At 39.4% G+C, this 18,333-nt stretch overlaps 1 protein-coding gene across 2 annotated transcripts in view; it reads right to left on the bottom strand.

The window, feature by feature from the left end:
• Positions 1 to 18,333, bottom strand: part of SPTLC3 (serine palmitoyltransferase long chain base subunit 3) — a 132,324-nt gene that overhangs the window by 105,304 nt on the left and 8,687 nt on the right. For both annotated transcript variants that reach the window (XM_081257868.1, XM_081257869.1), the window contains one exon: positions 2,426 to 2,608. In XM_081257868.1, coding sequence (XP_081113994.1) covers positions 2,426 to 2,608 — 183 coding nt within the window. The remainder of the gene's footprint in view (positions 1 to 2,425; positions 2,609 to 18,333) is intronic.

Raw genomic sequence — 18,333 nt, 5'->3', positions numbered from 1 at the left:
CGGCTCTTTCCTCTTTGGTAACCATAAGTTTGTTTCTGTCTGTGAGTCTATTTCTATTTTGTAAATAAGTTCATTTGTATCATTTGTTTAGATGCCACATATAAGTGATATCGTATATTTGTTTTTCTCTGTCTGACTTACTTCACTTAGTATGATAATCTCTAGGCCCATCCATGCTGCTGCAAAGGGCATGGTTTCCTTCTTTCTTATAGCTGAGTAATCCTAACTCCATCTCTTAAACCTCTCTTGGCCTTGTCTATTATCACCATCCCTATTATCACTACCCTGGTCCCAGCCCAAGGGCTCATCTAGATATTTTTTTTGAAACTGGACTTCTGCCTCAGCCTCTTAACTGTTTTTTTTGGCCCCTATATTGTCGTTCTGTAAATCCATTTTTTATAAGGCAGCGAACATGATCTTTCTGATCTGCAAATCTGCATTCCTCTGCCTGAAATCCTTCAATGCCTCCCCATTGTTCTAATAAATGTCCATGGCTTATAAAAACCCATTATAGTATGGTGCCTGCTTGCCTCTCAAGCAATCTTTCTCCCCACATGCTCCCACTCTCACTCGCAACACTCTGGTCATTAGAATTCATTGGTTCCTTAAACGTACAATGCTTTCTCTGACCTCTGGGCCATTTTGCACCATATTTCCTCTCCCTGAAGACTCCTTCCAGCTCATCTTGCCTCACCCTTTGCCTTACTACTTACTCTTCAGCCCTTAGATGTCAATTTACCTTTCTCTTCCTCCCAAAAGTCTTCCCTGAACACCAAGTTCAGGTTAAATGTTTCTCTTCTTTGCTTCCTTGATGTCATCTACTTACCACTATGGTACCTCTTATCAAATTCCACTGCAACTGCTTTTTTTAATGGTTAGCTCTCTGAAGGCAAGAACCACTACCTGCCTTAGTTATTCCTATATTCCAAGACTGTAATACAGTGCCTGGCACAAGATACATGCTCCAAATGAACCTGACCTGATTAGTGAGTTAATGAATGCTTTGACACAAGCAGTGCCCTCTTCAGAGAGTGTCTTCCTTCTCACCCTTGCTCACTAGGCAAACTCCTGCTCCCCATGCAAGCCCCAATATCATGCCTTCCTGACTTCTTAAGAGAATCACAGGGCACAGATCCCTGTTTCCTTTGTCACCTTCCACCCCATCATCACTTTTTATCATTTGTTTTGCTGGTGAGTCTGTTTTGCACACCAGACTTCAAATTCTCTCATGGAAGGACCTATAGTTTCTTCTCTATTAGCCTCCATTACTTGGTAGAGAGCATATACTCAAATACTTGCTAAAGGTAGGAAAGAGTACAATAATAAAGCTGGGCCTGATTTTCTTCTGAAGGTGATAGGCTTGACTTAAGGTAATTGCAAAATAAGTGTTCTACATGATTTGTTCATGGTTATGTTACTGTAACAAGAGTTTAGCTTACCATGGGTACTAGTCACTAAGTTACAAGATTTGAAGTTCTCTCATTATATTGAAGTTCATGCCTTACCTATGTTCTTTGCTTTGATGTGTTCAAGGTTCCATCATGTGGAATAATCTATGGCCACAATCGTGTATTCCAAAGCAAGTTTTAGGAAAAAGAGATTCATGGCATCATAAATCATTTGAACCAATTTTGGAAAACATGTTAAAAGGAAGCAGGCTGCTCACAGGTCTCTTAATATTTTCCAGGTTGTCCTGTTAGCTCTATGTGAAAAGGGGATGATGTAGATTTTTATAGGTTAATTATTGAAAGTATCTAGATCAGTGGTTCTACACAGGGTGATTTTGCACTCTGTGAGGAATTTGGCAATGTCTGGAGGCATTTTTCATTGTCACAAGTATGTGGGGGAGTGCTAATTGCATCTAGTGGGTAAAGGTCAGGGATGCTGTTAAAAATTCTACAATGCACAGGGCAGCCTCCCATATCAAAGAATTATCCAGTCTGAAATGTCAGTAGTGCCAAAGTTGAGAAACTCTCACCTAGATGAAATAAAAGTCCCACATTTCACTCAAACACACTTTCCTCTTCCAGGATAGAATGTAAATAATACTCAACTGACAGCTAGAAGACCAGAGTACAGTTCCACTCCCGTGTCCTCACTCTTATATTTTGATTTTTCACCTTTAAAATGCTATTCTAATGTCTATATCATGGGATTGTTATAAAAATTAAATATGATAATGTATAAGAAAACCTTTAGTTCAGTCTGGCAAATAGTAGTTGCTCAATAAATGTTTGTAAAAAAACAAGTGCGTGAATACACAGGAAATGTTTTGGGGTTTATGGGGTGCAGGGGAACAGAATTTACCCTGGATAGTTCCTGAGTGTATCACTCTTTTTAGGATCTGTACACACATCACCACTCGTGAAAACACTTTACAGAAGAATTGGCATTGACATAGACCCAGGGAGGTGTTCATACGTACTTTTTGCTCTTCTCTCTCTATGGCTGCATTGCATTTTTCTATTCCCCAGTTTCTCAAAAAATCTCTGAGATAGCCAAACAGCGTTCCAATTCCATATCCCAAGTAAGTGAAAACCATAACATGTAGAGGTGCTTCCTCAAAGGATTCAACAATTGGCCTATAAAAATTTGAATTTCCATTTTGCTGAAAAGACAAAAGAAAGTGGAAAATTACTACTCTTCCATTACAATAAACTATGATATTAAAAATTTTGGACTTTTGACCTTTTACATTTCAAAGAACATATCTAAGATTGGAAAAACTGCTTGGAGAAAATTGGAAATTGATCATTGAAGAGGGTAATCAGCAATGTACATTTTATTTCACAAATCCTAATGAAATAATTAATTCAGGCAAAAATTCTCAACAGATTCTAAATCCATTAAGTGAAAAATTAATAAGCAATAGGGCTTTTGCAAGATGCCAAAGTATAACCCTATTAATTACTCCCCAAACACAAACTTGGGGTTACACCTTAGCCAGGTGATCAAATTACATCACAGATGTTAGAACAACTCACCACTCTATGCTTTTGTCATGATGTAATATTTAATACACTGATGACATATTTAACCTGAATTTAGTCAAGCTCTAATATCTGACTTCCATTTTACAAGAAATATCAGGTAAATGACTTCATGAGGAAAGAGATAATCCACAATGTGGGACGTTTTATATGACAACTGGCTTGGTCTTTAAAAGCAAAACATAAACAAGTGGGACTACATCAAACCAAAAAAGCTTTTGCACAGCAAAAGAAATAATCAATGAAATGAAAATGCAACCTACAGAATGAAAGAAAATATTTGAAAACCACATATCTGATAATAGGTTAACACCCAAAATATATAAGGAACTCATACAAGTAAAAACCAAACAAACAAATAATCCAATTAAAAATGGGCAGAGGACCTGAATAGACATTTTCCCAAAGAAGACATCCAAGTGGCTAACAGTTATATGAAAAGGTGCTCAACATCACTAATCATCAGGGAATGCAAATCAAAATCACAATTAGATATCACCTGACACCTGCTAGCCTGGCTGTTACCAAAAAAAAGAGAGATAACAAATGTTGGTGAGGATGTGGAGAATATGGAGCCCTTGTGGACTGCTAGTGGGAATGTAAATTGGTACAATCATTATGGAAAACAGTATGAAGTTTCCTCCAAAAATTAAAACAATTACCATATGACCCAGCAATCCCACTTCTGGACATATATTCATAGGAAATGAAATCAGTATCTTGAAGAGATATTTGCACTTCCATGTTCACTGCAGCATTACTCACAACAGCTAAGATACAGAAATGATCTAAGTGTGTATTGATGGATGAATGGATAAAGAAAATGTGGGTTTTGTACACACACACATGAATATTATTCAGCCACACACACAAAAGAAAATTCAGTCATTTGTAAAACATAGATGAACCTAGAGTACGTTATGCTAAGTGAAACAAGCCAGACTCAAGAAGCCAAATACTGCCTTATCTCACTTATATGTGAAATCTAAAAAAGCTGAACTCACAGAAACAGAGAGTAGACTGGTGATTACCAGACAGTGGGTGGGGAAAACAGGGAGGTGTTGGTCAAAGGGTACATGCCTTCAGTTATAAGATGAAGAAGTTCTGGGGAGCTAATGTACAGCATGGTACCTATAGGTAGTAATATTGTATAGTATACTTGAAATTTGCTAAAACAGTCGATCTAAAGTGTTCTCATCACACACAGACACACACACAGACACACACACACACAGGTAGTGAGGTGAAGTAATAGATGTGTTAATTAGCTTGATTGCAGTAATAGTTTCATAACGTATACATATATCAAGTCATGTACACCTCAAGTACATACAATTATTAGTTATTAACTATACCTCAATCAAGCTGGAAAAAAAAGAGTAAAGAGTGGGGGAGGGAACTTAACAGACACCCAAGTGCACTGTGTGTTCTTTCATTAGATACTCTTTTTTTGTTTTTTGTAAAAAAAAACTGGTAAAAAATACATATTTTGAACAACTGTGGAAACCCAAATGTGGACTCGAAATATATATTATTGAGGAGTTAATTTTGTTAGGAGTGAGAGTAGTAGTATAGTTATGTGGGAAGATGCTTTAATCTTTGTCAATACATGCTGAAGGATTAAGGAGGGTGAAGTGTTATAACAGCTCTAATTTTCTTTCAAATGGTTCATCAAAAATTAAACACATACATAAAGCAATTTTGGGAAAATGTTGAATCTAGATGGAGGTTATACGGGTGGGTGATTGTTATATTATTTTTTCATTTTTCTGCATGTTTTAAAATTTTCATAATAAAAAGTCAAAGTAAATATTTCTCTCATTTATTTTAGGTGTCACCATGTCGGTGGAAAGTAGAATTTTAATATCAAACCATTCTTATTCCTGCTTAATTGATTTTCACATGGTAGCTCAATGTTTGCTCAATGCATTAGTGAATAAATTATTCTTAACACTACTAATTAAGTTTTTGTCTTTAATAAATATTTATACATTTATTCATTTTTTAATTCAACAAATATAATACAATCCTTGGATTCCCCATTTCCCAATGAGATGATCCATAAGAAGTGTTTTGACCATTTTTAGTGATTTATAGGAAACTGTCAAATGTCTACTAATAATTTATTAATTTAGCTTACACATATATATTTAAAATGATGTATTATATAAAAATTATGTTAATTAGAAATAATGTTTTTGTTACTCATACTATAAGCACCATTAGATTCCACAAACACAGTTTTCTAGACTCTATTGCCTTTATTTCCTCTATTCTGTTTGAGATGCAGTATTTTTGGAATCTGTGTGACAGTCCCTGGAAGTTTTATCCCAAGCCACAAAATATGTGACAATCAAAAAAAAAATCTATCTGATAGATGAATATTTTTTATTTATATTACTTGTTTTTAAAGTAATTTTTAAAAAGCCCTTTTATAATGAGATTTTACACTTGAATTGCTCAGTCAAAAGCTCACAAAATATCATTAAATCTTATTAAAATTCCTTAACTCCTTATTATCCATTATATCAGTGTTGTAACTGAGCAGGGCCCTATGAGGCCTTCCCAGAATAGACCCACCCCATGTCATCCACCTGCTGTTTTTCTGTAGGAAAACTTTAGTCAAAGAATAAGTTTAATCAGAGAAGTGAGAAAATGCAGAAAGAAAGGAAAACAGTCAAGCAAGACAAAATAATAATACTTTAGCCATTAAACAAACTCAAGGACCTTTAGTTCTTCCTCAAGGACTATAGATAATATTCTGAGCCATGTCCTTTGAGCTGTTTTGCAGATACTGAAGCCCCCAGCAGGTGGGAGCTGTTAACTCTATGCTGCCCGCAAGCACGTAGACCCCAGACCAGTTGGAACCAGGAGGTCGATGATGCTGATTCCTCATTACCTCACCACCGACCAGTCAGAAGAACGCCCATGAGCTGACCATGCCCTGCTTTTTGAGCACTGTAAGACTCCTCACTACCCCTTCCAGGGTGGGACACACAGTTTGGCGGGCATTAGCCCGCTGTGACCCCCTTTGCCTGGCAAAGCAATAAAGCTATTCTTTTCTACTTCACCCAAAAGTCTGTCTCCACGTTTCTATTCAGCACCAGAGTACAGAGGCTGAGTTTTGGCAACAGTGTCTTCTCCAGACAAACCAAGTTAACATTAATGGACGTTGCTTTTGTCTAATATCTTCCCCAAATGCTACCGGCTGGTTTAAAATAATTAAAGTGAGAGAGCATTGCATAATATGAGGTCTTGAATGGAAGGTGGAGGAAAGAATATAACAAATACCTTGTATTTGGGAACATAGGGCACTAATTGGATGTCTTGCATGAACCGGCAACACGCTAGGTTCTGGGAATTCCAAGATGAATGAGACAGACCCCGTCCCTGCTCCTGAGTTCTTGACCTCTCTCTATGCCCTCACACCAGTCGTAGGTCTGATGGATGGCCAATCTTCCTAGTCTAGTGTGAACCTTTGGCTCCCTTCCTGGGTTCTGTTCTGTCTGTGACCTTTGAACTGCATCCATCTCTAGCATGCCTGGTGACTTCCTGGCCCAGTTAAGATCCACCTTTTGGTCCTTTCCACATCATGAGGATACCCAGGGGGCTTCCCTCTTTCCTGGAGTTGTCCAGACTCTAGCAAAAGGGGCTGAGAGCCTCATGAAAAAGGTTTGACGAACTTTTGTGACTGGTTTGGTATGAAGTCAAAGAAGAGGTCATGACAGTATCTGCGAGGAGTGTTATAGGAATGTGGATAAGAAGAAAGCAGAGATTAGAAGGAGGACTGCTTGTGGGGGAAGACAATGAGTATGCATGGGACCTGCTGAGTTGGGGTGGTGTCTGCTTGCATAAGTGGGGGTATTTGGGGGCAGTTAGAGATGCAGGAAAAGAGAAAAGCCTGGCTGAAGTATACGATCTAGGACTCAACTACTCTGAGGCTCAGCGTGAGCCACGGTTCAAGGCAAACGTAATAAAGCACCAAATAAAAAGAAGAGCAGGAAGCTTGGGACCAACATTTGGGACCCCCTGATTTTAAGGGCACCGTAGACAAAGAAGGGTGGGTGAAGGACATCCAGTGTGGGTGACTTCAGAACCTGGATTTAATGTGCTCACAGATGAATCCCTTGGGCTGACTTAGAGGATGACTAAGTCACATAGGCACATATAAAAAGAGAAACTTCCAGGACATTCAACGCCATCCTGTGAGGATCAGTGGGTTTTCCCCTTTTCCTTACCTGGCCCTGTAGCCATTTCTGAGCTCCATATATGGCCAAATCAATGGGAACTTTCTGCTTGAATTGGGTCTCAGGCAAAGCTGCACTGTATATAACAGACTGTCTACCTAGATGCAAATAGAACCCTCAGCTGGGTGCACAGACTGGGCTTGTGTAACTCTTTCTTTCTTTCTTTCTTTCTTTTTTTTTTTCCCCTGTGACTCGTTCTGGGAGATAGTTATATCACAAAGGAGAAGTTTCCAACAATGCCTGTCGGTGGCTGCTGCTACCTACTTTACTCTCTCACATATAAGTTTATTTATTTTTAATTTAATTTAATGTAATTTTGTTTGGCAGAGAGAAAAAGAGATACCTTCATGGAGAGCAACATTATTTGGAAATGTATAGGTCTTTCTTAACAGATGAAAATTGACGCATTTACCGAAATTCTTTATTTAAAATTGAAATAGGTCACACCTCTTGGAAAGGGTTTCTCAGTCTGGGATTGGATAGTTCTTTTGAAATATGAGAATCAGTCCCATCAAAGTAAACGAAGCCTAAAATCTTGCTTAATACATTTGCTAGCCAAGGTCAACATGGCATGGGAATCTGTAATGCACTCCCTTTGTTCTACCTGCTGGAAATACAGCTTTGATGTTCTACTTTTTCTTTCATAGTTTGAAAATAAATAGATCCTGAGCCACCTTTCCCAGAGCTCCCGGTCATCTGGGACTCTGTGACACCCTGGAGGTTGTTTACATTTTGTAATACTGTCACGTCTAGAAATAAACAGTGTTGGGATGTCCTGGAAGGATGATTACTTTTCCATTTAAATTAGCAGGTCTTTTACTGGCTGCCTGTTTAACACTGTCCTAGGCTAATATTAGAGGGGATAGGAAATCAATGAATATAGTCTCTTTCTCCCAGAATTGGCAGCATAATTGTGTATGTGGTGCGGGGAAGGGAGCGAGCATAATCATAACATAGAGCAAAAAGTAAACGTCATAAGAGTGACACAAATGGAGGGACCGTATCACATTGGGCAATCAGGAATGGCTTCCTGAAGGAGGGGGCATTTGAGCCCAGTGTTGGTGGGAGGCAGAGCATGATGGTGGAGAGAGCTTAGGCAGGAGGGAGACTGCCTGGGTTCAAATCCTGGCACTTTCACTTGCTGACTGTAAGATATTGTGCAAGTCAGCTAATTTCCCTCGGTCTCAAATGCCTCCAGTGGAAAATGGACTCGTAAAGTTTGTTTTGAAAATGGAATGAGATAATATATGCAAAGTACCTGCCCCAGGGTAAACACTTAGTAAATGTTCAGATTTTCGTCAACTCTTCTGAGTAGAGAAGTTAAAAGAAACTGTTAGAATGGATGATACTGTTTTTAGAGAAATATTTGGGAAAGAAGAGAAAGAATAGGTATAGAGCCTTGGCCAGTACCCACACACAGGGAGAAGCGGGAAAGTGAGGATCCACTGGAGGCAGTAAGTGTGAGGGGGAAGAAGGGGTGGGGATTAGAGGCGTGGGGGGCTGAGATACTGAACTTGAGAGAGACCATGATGCTTGGGTCATCTGGAATTGCAGCAACCATTTGTGGCCACAAGATGAAGATATTTAGTCACACACAAAAGATGGTATTGATAGAAAGAAGAGATGGAAAGCCCTGAGGTCCTTAGTGACATTGTTAAGGGACCAAAACAATTGACCCAGGGACCACCCAAATATAGACTCTTCCCAACTCTAGACTCTTCCCAACTCTAGACTCTTATTATGTGAGAATAACAAAATCTTATTTTTAATCTATTTATATTTGAGTCTTCCACTACTGGCAGCTGCAGGGATCCCGTCAGATCAGTTCTCATCCCCAGTCAAGGGAGCAACAAGATTGTAGACTAGAAGAGAGGCTGGTGGAGAGGGATGGGACTGATGCTCATCTTGTACACATGATATACTCATTTCAGTTGTTATACCAAGCATCCTTTCTGATTGGTTAATGAATGCCCTGTTCTGACTGGTAAGTATACATTCCTTACTCTGTGTGTGTGTGTGTGTGTGTGTGTGTGTGTGTGTGTGTATATGTATGTATATATATGCATGTATGTATGTGTGTATATATATATATATTTAATTTTCATCCCTAATGGCAGGTAAAATTCAAAGCAGCTCTTTCCTCAGTGGAATCCTCTACTTTTACTCTAAAACGTTTGAGAGTCTTATTGGTTTCAAAGTTACCATTTATTTCTCTTCTAAAATACTTTGGAATGTCAATTAGATCTGGCTGAAGTTATACAAAATGATGCAGCACCAAAACTCGTGAAAGTGGAATGATACATGAATGATGAGAATACACAGTTCTACCTTAGTAGGAAGGGTACCGAAGCTCATGAAAGTGCAATGACAAATGAATGATGAGAATACACAGCTCTACATTAGTAGAAAGGGTACATAATGTCTTCAAGTTGTCTGGAATTTTAAGAAATAAGTACTTTAACCACAGCATTCTGTCATGTATTTTGTAGATGTAAATGTTTAGAAATGCTTTATGAAGTTCATATGCCTCAGTCTAGTCTAACTCATATCATCTTGTCACAAATAGGTGAGTTTTGCTTTCATTCCAAACCTTGATTTTTATCCCCTCCAAATCCTTCTTTCGTGCTGCCACTTTCCTGTAATTTCTTCAGTTTCTACTCCTTTTCCTAACTGTCCTCTGCTGCCCCCCCTCCCTCACCTCCACTCCACACACATAGACACCTTAGCTTGCCTAATATCCACTGTTTAAGACCCAGTTCTGGCTTCACTTCTTAAAAAGATACAGGTTAGGTGTTCTCACTACATAATACCATTATAACACTCACCACATTGTATTACAATAATATTTTTAGGAAGACAAGTTATTTAATAAAAGGACAGAAAATAAAGGATCACTTGCAAAAAATAATAGCTTTTATTATCTCTCACTCAGGTCTTTTGAATATTTCAAATATTCTCACACTATTGTCCATTGTGGTGGAGACTGGCTGTGCATCAGACCATTTCCCTCTCCTCTTTCTCATGGCCAGGCTACATGCCCCACGTCCCTTGCAGACACGTGTGGCCGTACGACTGACCAATGTGAAGTTGGTAGAAGTGAAATGTGCCATTTCTGTGCCTGGCCCACAAGAGCTTCTCTCATGATCCATCTCTTTCTCTCTTTCCCCTATTGTCATCTGAATTCTGATGGCCAAGGTGACCTTGGAAGCCACACAGTGTCGTCTGCAGAGCTTTGTCAGCCTGGTGCCCTGGATTACCGTGTGGAACAGAGTCTTCACCTCCTCCTCCTCCAGCTTCCTGCCACTGCCCATAAGACTTAATATGAGTGAGAAATAAACTTCTATTGGATTATGTCACTAAGATGTGGTGGCTCATTTTTCATGTCATCTAGTCTTACCTTAATGAATAGATACTATAAGAATTGTGTTAATATTCTTTCATGTCTAAACCTTGTTTAGAAGTGTTTGGAAGAAGTCCGAGAACTGAGTTACCTCCCCAAGCAAAAGGGTGCATCAGGACCTGTCTGCACTGGCCAACATTCAAATTTAAATCTGGGGAATGTAAACTGGTGCAGCCACTATGGAAAACAGTATGGAGGTTCCTCAAAAAGCTAAAAATAGAACAACAATATGATCCAGCAGTCCCACTCCTGGGTAATTATCCAAAGAAAATGAAAACATTGATTTGAAAAGATATATGTACCCCAATGTATGAATGTTTATATATATATATTATATATATATTGTATATATAATATATAAATATATATATATATAATGGAATATTACTCAGCTATAAAAAAGAATGAAATTTTGCCATTTGCAACAACATGGGTAGACCTGGAGGATATTACACTTAGTGAAGTAAGTCAGACAGAGAAAGACAAATACTGTATATTCTCATGTATAAGTGGAATCTAAAAAAATAAAACAAATGAATATAACAAAACAGAAGTAGACTAATAGATACAGAGAACAAACTAGTGGTTACCAGTGCAGTGGGGAGGGGCAAGATAGGGGAAGGTGATTAAGATGTATAAACTACTATGTATGAAATGAATAAGATACAAGGATGTAATGTATAGCACAGGGAATATAACTGATATTTTATAATAACTTTAACTGGAGTATAATTTATAAAAATATCAAATCATTATGTTGTACACCTGAACCTAGTATAACATTGTAAACCAACTGTACTTTAATTTTAAAAAAAGATAGAATGAGATAATCAATCAGTCAATCAATAAATCTGGTGAAGTTGTCAAAGATTCAATTCTTGAGTTACTGAGCATCTCTGAGTGTTAGGTGGTGCATTACAGAAAGAAGTACATTATAAGACTTAGGCTTCAGGGACCACAGAAGTCAGCGAGAGACAGACAGACAGATTATAAACATGGAACTTTTTGAGGGGACAATTTCTTTATGTATTAACTACTCCAAACTTTCTTTGTAGTGATGCCCAAGTTCAGTCGTTGAGAGGCTCAGTTGCTTTCCCATCATCTTGATTTTTCCATCCACCACCAGAGAAGTTAGCGAAGAAGTCAGGGAAGCCCATGAAGAGTCCCACCTTCCGCACTTCCAGATTGGGAAGTCAGGGACTCACAGAAAAGGCAGGATGGCTTGGAGAGGACTAAATGGAGTCCCTAGCAGTGTGCCCCATGAACATCTGCTGTAGGATTGAGTGAATGAGAGAGAAAAAGAGAGCCAAGACTGGAAAATGTTGAGGAAGGAGGTGAGGGCCTTCCAGGACAGGAGAACCGGAATGGGCACTTGTTAGTGAGTAGAAACTAGAGGAACGGGACCTTGCAAGGACTTCTGGCTGGGCCTCATGTGTTGCCTGCTTGGAGATGTGGTGTGTAGTGCCTGCTGAAATTGAACAGGCTTTCTCTGCAGGGTAAGCCAGACTTTCTGTTTCAAAGAGCAGTGAAAAAGAAATGCAGGGAAGAAAGATTTGTAGCATCCCAGGATCCTACCTGGGATGACAGCTGGGGTGGAGGCCCTAAAGTCAGTTGGACATAATTGAACTTTGGAACAAAGTGGCTGTCCTTCACCACCCTGCAATGACTGCAATCTTCGAATTTTACTCACAACCAGCTGGATCACTTGAGAGGCACAGAGCTTTCCTGAAGTTATCCTGATAAACCAGAGAAAACAATGCATTGTTGTTTTGATATCATTGAAATTAACTACTACCTACTATCTTGTTCAGTTATGCTGTTCTCAGTCCAGGTGAGAACAGTGCTTATCTATGAGGTGCTCAAAACTTTTGTGGCCATGATTTTATTTACTTGCATGATATTCCTAAGAGGTAGGTTGTGGATAACTGTAATAGAATTAGAATTATCTTCACTTAATAAGACAATCACAGGGCATTAAGCAATTTCCCCAAGGTTATAAAGCAGGCAAAGTCAGGATGAAGTTGAATTTCTCAAGTCCACAGCACCAGGGTTGAATCAGAAAGAAGCTTTAAGTTAGACCTTTGAGATGTGATAGGTTGGAACATGTTTCAGAAACAGCCATGGGGCTGACTCTTTTTCCTTCCCAGGTGGGTACTGGCAGCTGTCAACACTCATGGGATGGCTGACTACCACGTGCATGTACCTGTGCTAGGCACTGGGTCATTCAGGTAGTTCCTCTTATGGCTTCCATCCCCATGGAACTCATGGACTAAGGCGGAGATAAAAAGTGTGTACAGAAATACAACACTTCAGGATTAGAGAGCAAGAAGTCTCCAGTGGCAACGTCCCAGAAGTCTAATGTCATTCCATATTTATACATTTGTTCATTTCTTTCCTTCCTTTATTTATTTACATTTTTAATTGCAGTATAGTTGATTTACAGTGTTGTGTTAGTTTCAGCAAAGTGCTTCAGTTATACACACACACACACACACACACACACACATATATATATATATTCTTTTTCACACTCTTTTCCATTTTAGGTTATTACAGATATTGAATATAGTTCCCTGTGCCATACAGTAGGTCCTTGTTGGTTATCTATTTTATATATAGTAGTGTATATCTGTTAATTCCAAACTCCTAATTTATCCCTCACCCCCACGTTTCCCCTTTGGTGACCAAGTTTGTCTTTTATATCTGTGAGTCTATTTCTGTTTTGTAAATGAGTTCATTTGTATCCTTTTTTGAGATTCCACATATAAGTGATATCATATGATATTTGTCTTTCTCTGTCTTACTTCACTTAGTATGATCATCTCTAGGCATATTTGTTCGTTCATTCAACCAACAAATACATATCGAGTACCTACTCTGTGCTAGCTGCTGTGCTCTGTCCAGGTGACACAGTAGTGACCAGGAAGGACAGAACCCCTGACTGACCTCATGACACTCATGGTCTGTATGTGAACCGTCCAATACAATAATCATTAGCCACATGTGGCTCCTTACATTCAAACTTAAATCATTCAAGTTAAATACATTTAGAGATTTAGGTTCTCAGTTGCATGAGCCACATTTCAAATGTTGGACAACCACACGTGGCTGGTGGCTACCTTACTGGGTGGGACAGTCACACAGTATTTCCATCATCACAGCAGGTTCTGTTGTTCTGAGGTCTGCAAATTATGGCCCACAAGCCAGATCTGGCCTACCCCTTGCTTTTGCTATTTTCTTTCAAAATAAAGTTTTATTGGAACACAGTGACACCCATTTGTTTATTGTTGTCCATGGCTGCTTTCACACTGCAAAGGCAGAGTTGAGTAACTGTGACAGGGACTTCGTGTCCCAAAGAACTGAAAATATTTACTGTCTGGCCCATTACAGAGAAAGTTTGCCAGCCCCTGGTCTAGATGGAAATACAGACCAGAGCAAATACTTACAAAAAGGGAAATGAAGAATAAGTCAGGGACCTATGGAGTGGATAGGATGGGGTGTGACCTAGTCCAGGAAAAGAGAAAGGCCTCCCTAAAGAAGATGATGCTTAAAATAAGATCTGAATAGTCAGTAGGAGTTGATGAGGTGCAGTGTTCCCAGCAGGAGGAAGACCCCGAAGAACTGTGGGGAGGGAAGGGGGTAGGGTGGTGGGCTGGCAGGGGTAGTGAGGGGGCAGGCATGGCTGTAGGTCAGTTCTAAAAGGGGAACTCCATCCACTTTGTCCATCATTAGTACTCCAGGGCTTAGAAGGGCATCTGATACAAAGTAGGTATCCAATAAATCTTTGATGAATCAATGGATGAATCAGCGGGGAGGTTGTGCCAAGCTCGTAAACTGAGCTTAGGACCACAGCCTTGATCCTGACAAGGGAAGCCATTGACGAGCTGTAAGCAAATGCCGGCCTAAAAACCTGATCTGATACGTGTTTTCAAAAGGCCCCCTGCAAAGCCATGCATGTGAATGGGTCTTCGGGGAGCCCCGACATACCAATGATTCACAGTGATTCATGGTTGTATGGTCGGTAATTTTGAGAAAGATAAATATCATATGATATCTCTTATATGAAGAATCTTAAGAAAGATTATACAAATGAACTTATTTGCAAAACAGAGACTCACAGACTTAGAGAATGAACTTATGGTTACCGGGGGAAAAGGATAGGAGGTAGAGGGATAGATTGGGAGTTTGGATTGACATATACACACTGCTATATTTAAAATAGATAACCAACAAGGACCTACTGTATAGCACAGGGAACTCTGCTCAGTATTCTGTAATAACCTAAGTGGGAATAGAATTTGAAAAAGAATAGATACAAGTATATGTATAACTGAATCACTTTGCTGTACACCTGAAACTAATACCATTTTAATCAACTATACTCCAATATAAAATAAAGTTTCTCTTGTATCCCTTGCAGAAGAATATTTGATGAAACATACTCATTCCATTGATCCTGAACTTTTGAACCTATGACCAAAAATGAAAAGGAAAGTGTTTCCTGAGCTGCATGAGAATGAACCAACACCAGAGACGTGCCATGGAAGTGAGGTGTGTACTGTAGCATTTCCTTCCCGTGCCAGGCAGCTGATGACTCATAGGTGAGTTAAAAAAAAGGGTGGGGCTCTGGAAGCACACAAAATGTGGTTGGCTGAGCTCAGGGGACTGAACTTGGATTAGAAACAATGGTTTTTCTCTTTGAATCAAATTGAAACAATTTCTTCTTGCACCTTGATGATGCTGAACTACCATCTCTGGACCCCAACCAAACTTCTCATTCCCTGAACATGGACCAAGGAGTGCCTGCCATTCAACAACCTGAAGAAGCAGAAAACCCCCCGACCCAGAAAGGGAGAAAGTTGCCGAAGATTCCATTTTTCTTCCTTCCCTGTGTGTTTATCAGGGTTTGGCTCATGGCTGTACAGACCTATTCTCCTTGCCTCCTTCTCTCCTCTGCCTGTCACCCAATAAAACCACTCACAACTTATGCACATCAAGAGCAGCCTAGGTTCATCTTCAACCTATAACCTGGCTCATCTTTTGCCTTTGAAGACAGAATGTCCTTAATGAGATGATGCTTAGCTGAATGTATACAGTTTTTTTGGCTGGAATCTTTGGTGTTCATGGAAGGCAGAGCATACTTGATTTTCCATGAAAACGTTTTGCTTCTTGGGAAAGTAAGCATAATGTCTCCAAACAACCAATTCCCCAAGAGTATGACAACATAACAATTTGCTTCCTTGCTTCCAAAAAATCTGATAACATCCATGGTCACAGCTATAATTATCTGATTAACTTTTCTTATGTGGCATATAATGTTGAAAAAAAAGTAACTTCTCCCAGAGCAGTGCTAGCCTTGACTAATTTTTACCTGTACTGCTGAATCAACCATTTAAAAATTCCAGGCATTATTTTTTAGCCATCATAATTTATGAGCCCTAAGTAATGGCTGGGTGCAAGGCATGAGTCATCTGATTGGTATAAAGATTGATATTACACTTAAAGAAGAAAACTGACATTCGTGACTTATTTATTTCAGCCATTGTATCATTTTCCCAGGTCACTATGTGGAGAACTTATGTATCTTAGTCTGTAGACACCTGATTCAGTGGTTTTGCAAAGAACTGACCGATGGGAGGCACAGCCTCATAGACAAAATGCCGGCCCCTTTTGCATAACCTTACAAACCAATCCGTTAAAACTTACGTCGGTTGTGAGATTTTCCCAAGTACCCCTAAGTTATTTTCATGGTTTGGCAAAAGCTGTTATTGCCAAGGGCTCCTTCGGGGTTTGTTTTGGATTCTGTAATATGAAAAGCAGTATTGTGTAGAGGCTCTAGAAACTGGCAGTGGACAGGTGTGAGTCTTGCCCTGGATTGGCCATTTTGAGATATGGGCAAGTGTGCCTCAGTTCTGTTCTCTATTCTATTAAGTGAGAAATGTGTCACTAAGATCTAGAAAATGAGATAACATGCTTCTCTGAGATCTGAGATCATTTCTGCCATGATTATTCCAGTGTTTGAGACGACCTGGAACCTAGTTTCTTTCAGACTATCAGAGTAGGTGACTGGGAAACATGCCATGTTGCAAGACCTAAGAATCCTTAACGCATCATCAATGTCATTGCCTCGGGGAGGCTCAGCAAAGGAACCAAGAAATTAATTGACATGTGCTCCCTTGCTGGGTCTGGAAGCAAACCTTCATGATGGCATGTGTTTGAAAATGAAGTTGAGGCTGTACAAAGGCTCAGAAGAAGGTAATTCTGGGGAGTACACATGCTACATGCCATAAGGATGTAAAGACAAGGTCAATGATTTTTAAAGAAAGATTTATAGGAAGTTGTGCTGTCCGGTGTGCCATGTAAAATCACTTTGCTGCCTGGCTATGGAAATCTAAGGTAGAAACGACCATTTTGCAAGACTTTTAGAATCTTATAGATTTTAAAAAATTACTAAAACTGACTCCCAAATCTGCTCTTCTGAGTAAGTGTAATAACCAAAATAGCACTTTTTCTCTTGCTGTGAGTTAATCTGCTGAAGAATAGAGGTGCTGATTTTTTTTTTACTTCCTACCTGTTCTTGTAAAGGAACAGTTGACAGAGTTGTATGCACTGAGTAAGGGCTTGAAAAATATCTGTGTCCAGTCCTTTGAGACATTCCTGAACTTAGAGTTAAAAATGTCTGGGATTCTTGTCCAGCTCTGTCTCCATCATCCATGTGTCTTTGGTCTCATTATTTTTCTTAGCTCTGTTTTTTTCATCCCTAAAATTGGTCAGTAGCACTCAAAACTTCACAGCATTGCTGTGAGAGTCCAACAAGACATTGGATATAAGGATCATTATAGTTGATGCTGAAGGTTAAAGGGGCAAAACATTGGTTGCTTTTTAAAGAAATCATTCTAAGCCGTGCATGCGCCACCATATTTACTTCTTACAGCGACTCTATTGGGCAGGCACTACTATTATCCTCATCGTCCAGATAAGGAAACTGAGGCACAGAGATTAAGCCGCTTGTCCAAGGTCATAGAGCGACCGATGTGAAGTTGAAATTCAAACCTAGGCAGTGCGAAAGGGATGTCCTGCTCCCAACCTCTATATGATGGTTCAGTTTACTAGGACAGAGCAGGAGGTGGCAACAATTTATGTGATATTAGGGGTCAGAAAATCCTCCTATTACTGGCCACCTGTGTGGGTGATTATCTAACCTCTTTGAACCTTGGGTCCCTATTCGTGAAATTTGAAAGCAATAGGTGAGAATTAACAATACTTCAAAAAGCGTAAATACGTGGTGGGCAGCAATCATTAACTGTAATTAATACTGATTTCTCTGACATGCTTTTCTAAGATAGGCAAAGAAGGAAGCTTTCTCCACATGGCTCTTATTTTGGGAAATAGGAGAGGTCTTTACATCTTCCATGAGACAAATGCAACTTTGCATCATCAATTTTGAAATTGAAGCTAAAGAATTTGCAATAGCAGATACCACTCTGAGCCATCAAATACTGTAGTCCTTGGCTGTTTGCCTTCATAGGTTGGAGGTTTCAGAAACAAATGCACCTTTCCAGAAAGGGCCTTGGTCTGGGTATCAAGAGACCAAAGTGGGGGAGGGTGCCTCACACTGGTGTGACCTCTGAGACAGTCACTTAGTTTTGTTGAGCCTCATTCCTCCATGTGTAAGAAGACAAGGCATGGTATGGAA

Source organism: Mesoplodon bidens (genome assembly GCF_964165515.1).
Source record: "Mesoplodon bidens genome assembly, chromosome: 15".
Taxonomy (NCBI): Eukaryota; Metazoa; Chordata; class Mammalia; order Artiodactyla; family Ziphiidae; genus Mesoplodon; species Mesoplodon bidens.
This window is presented reverse-complemented; position numbering and strand designations above follow the sequence as displayed.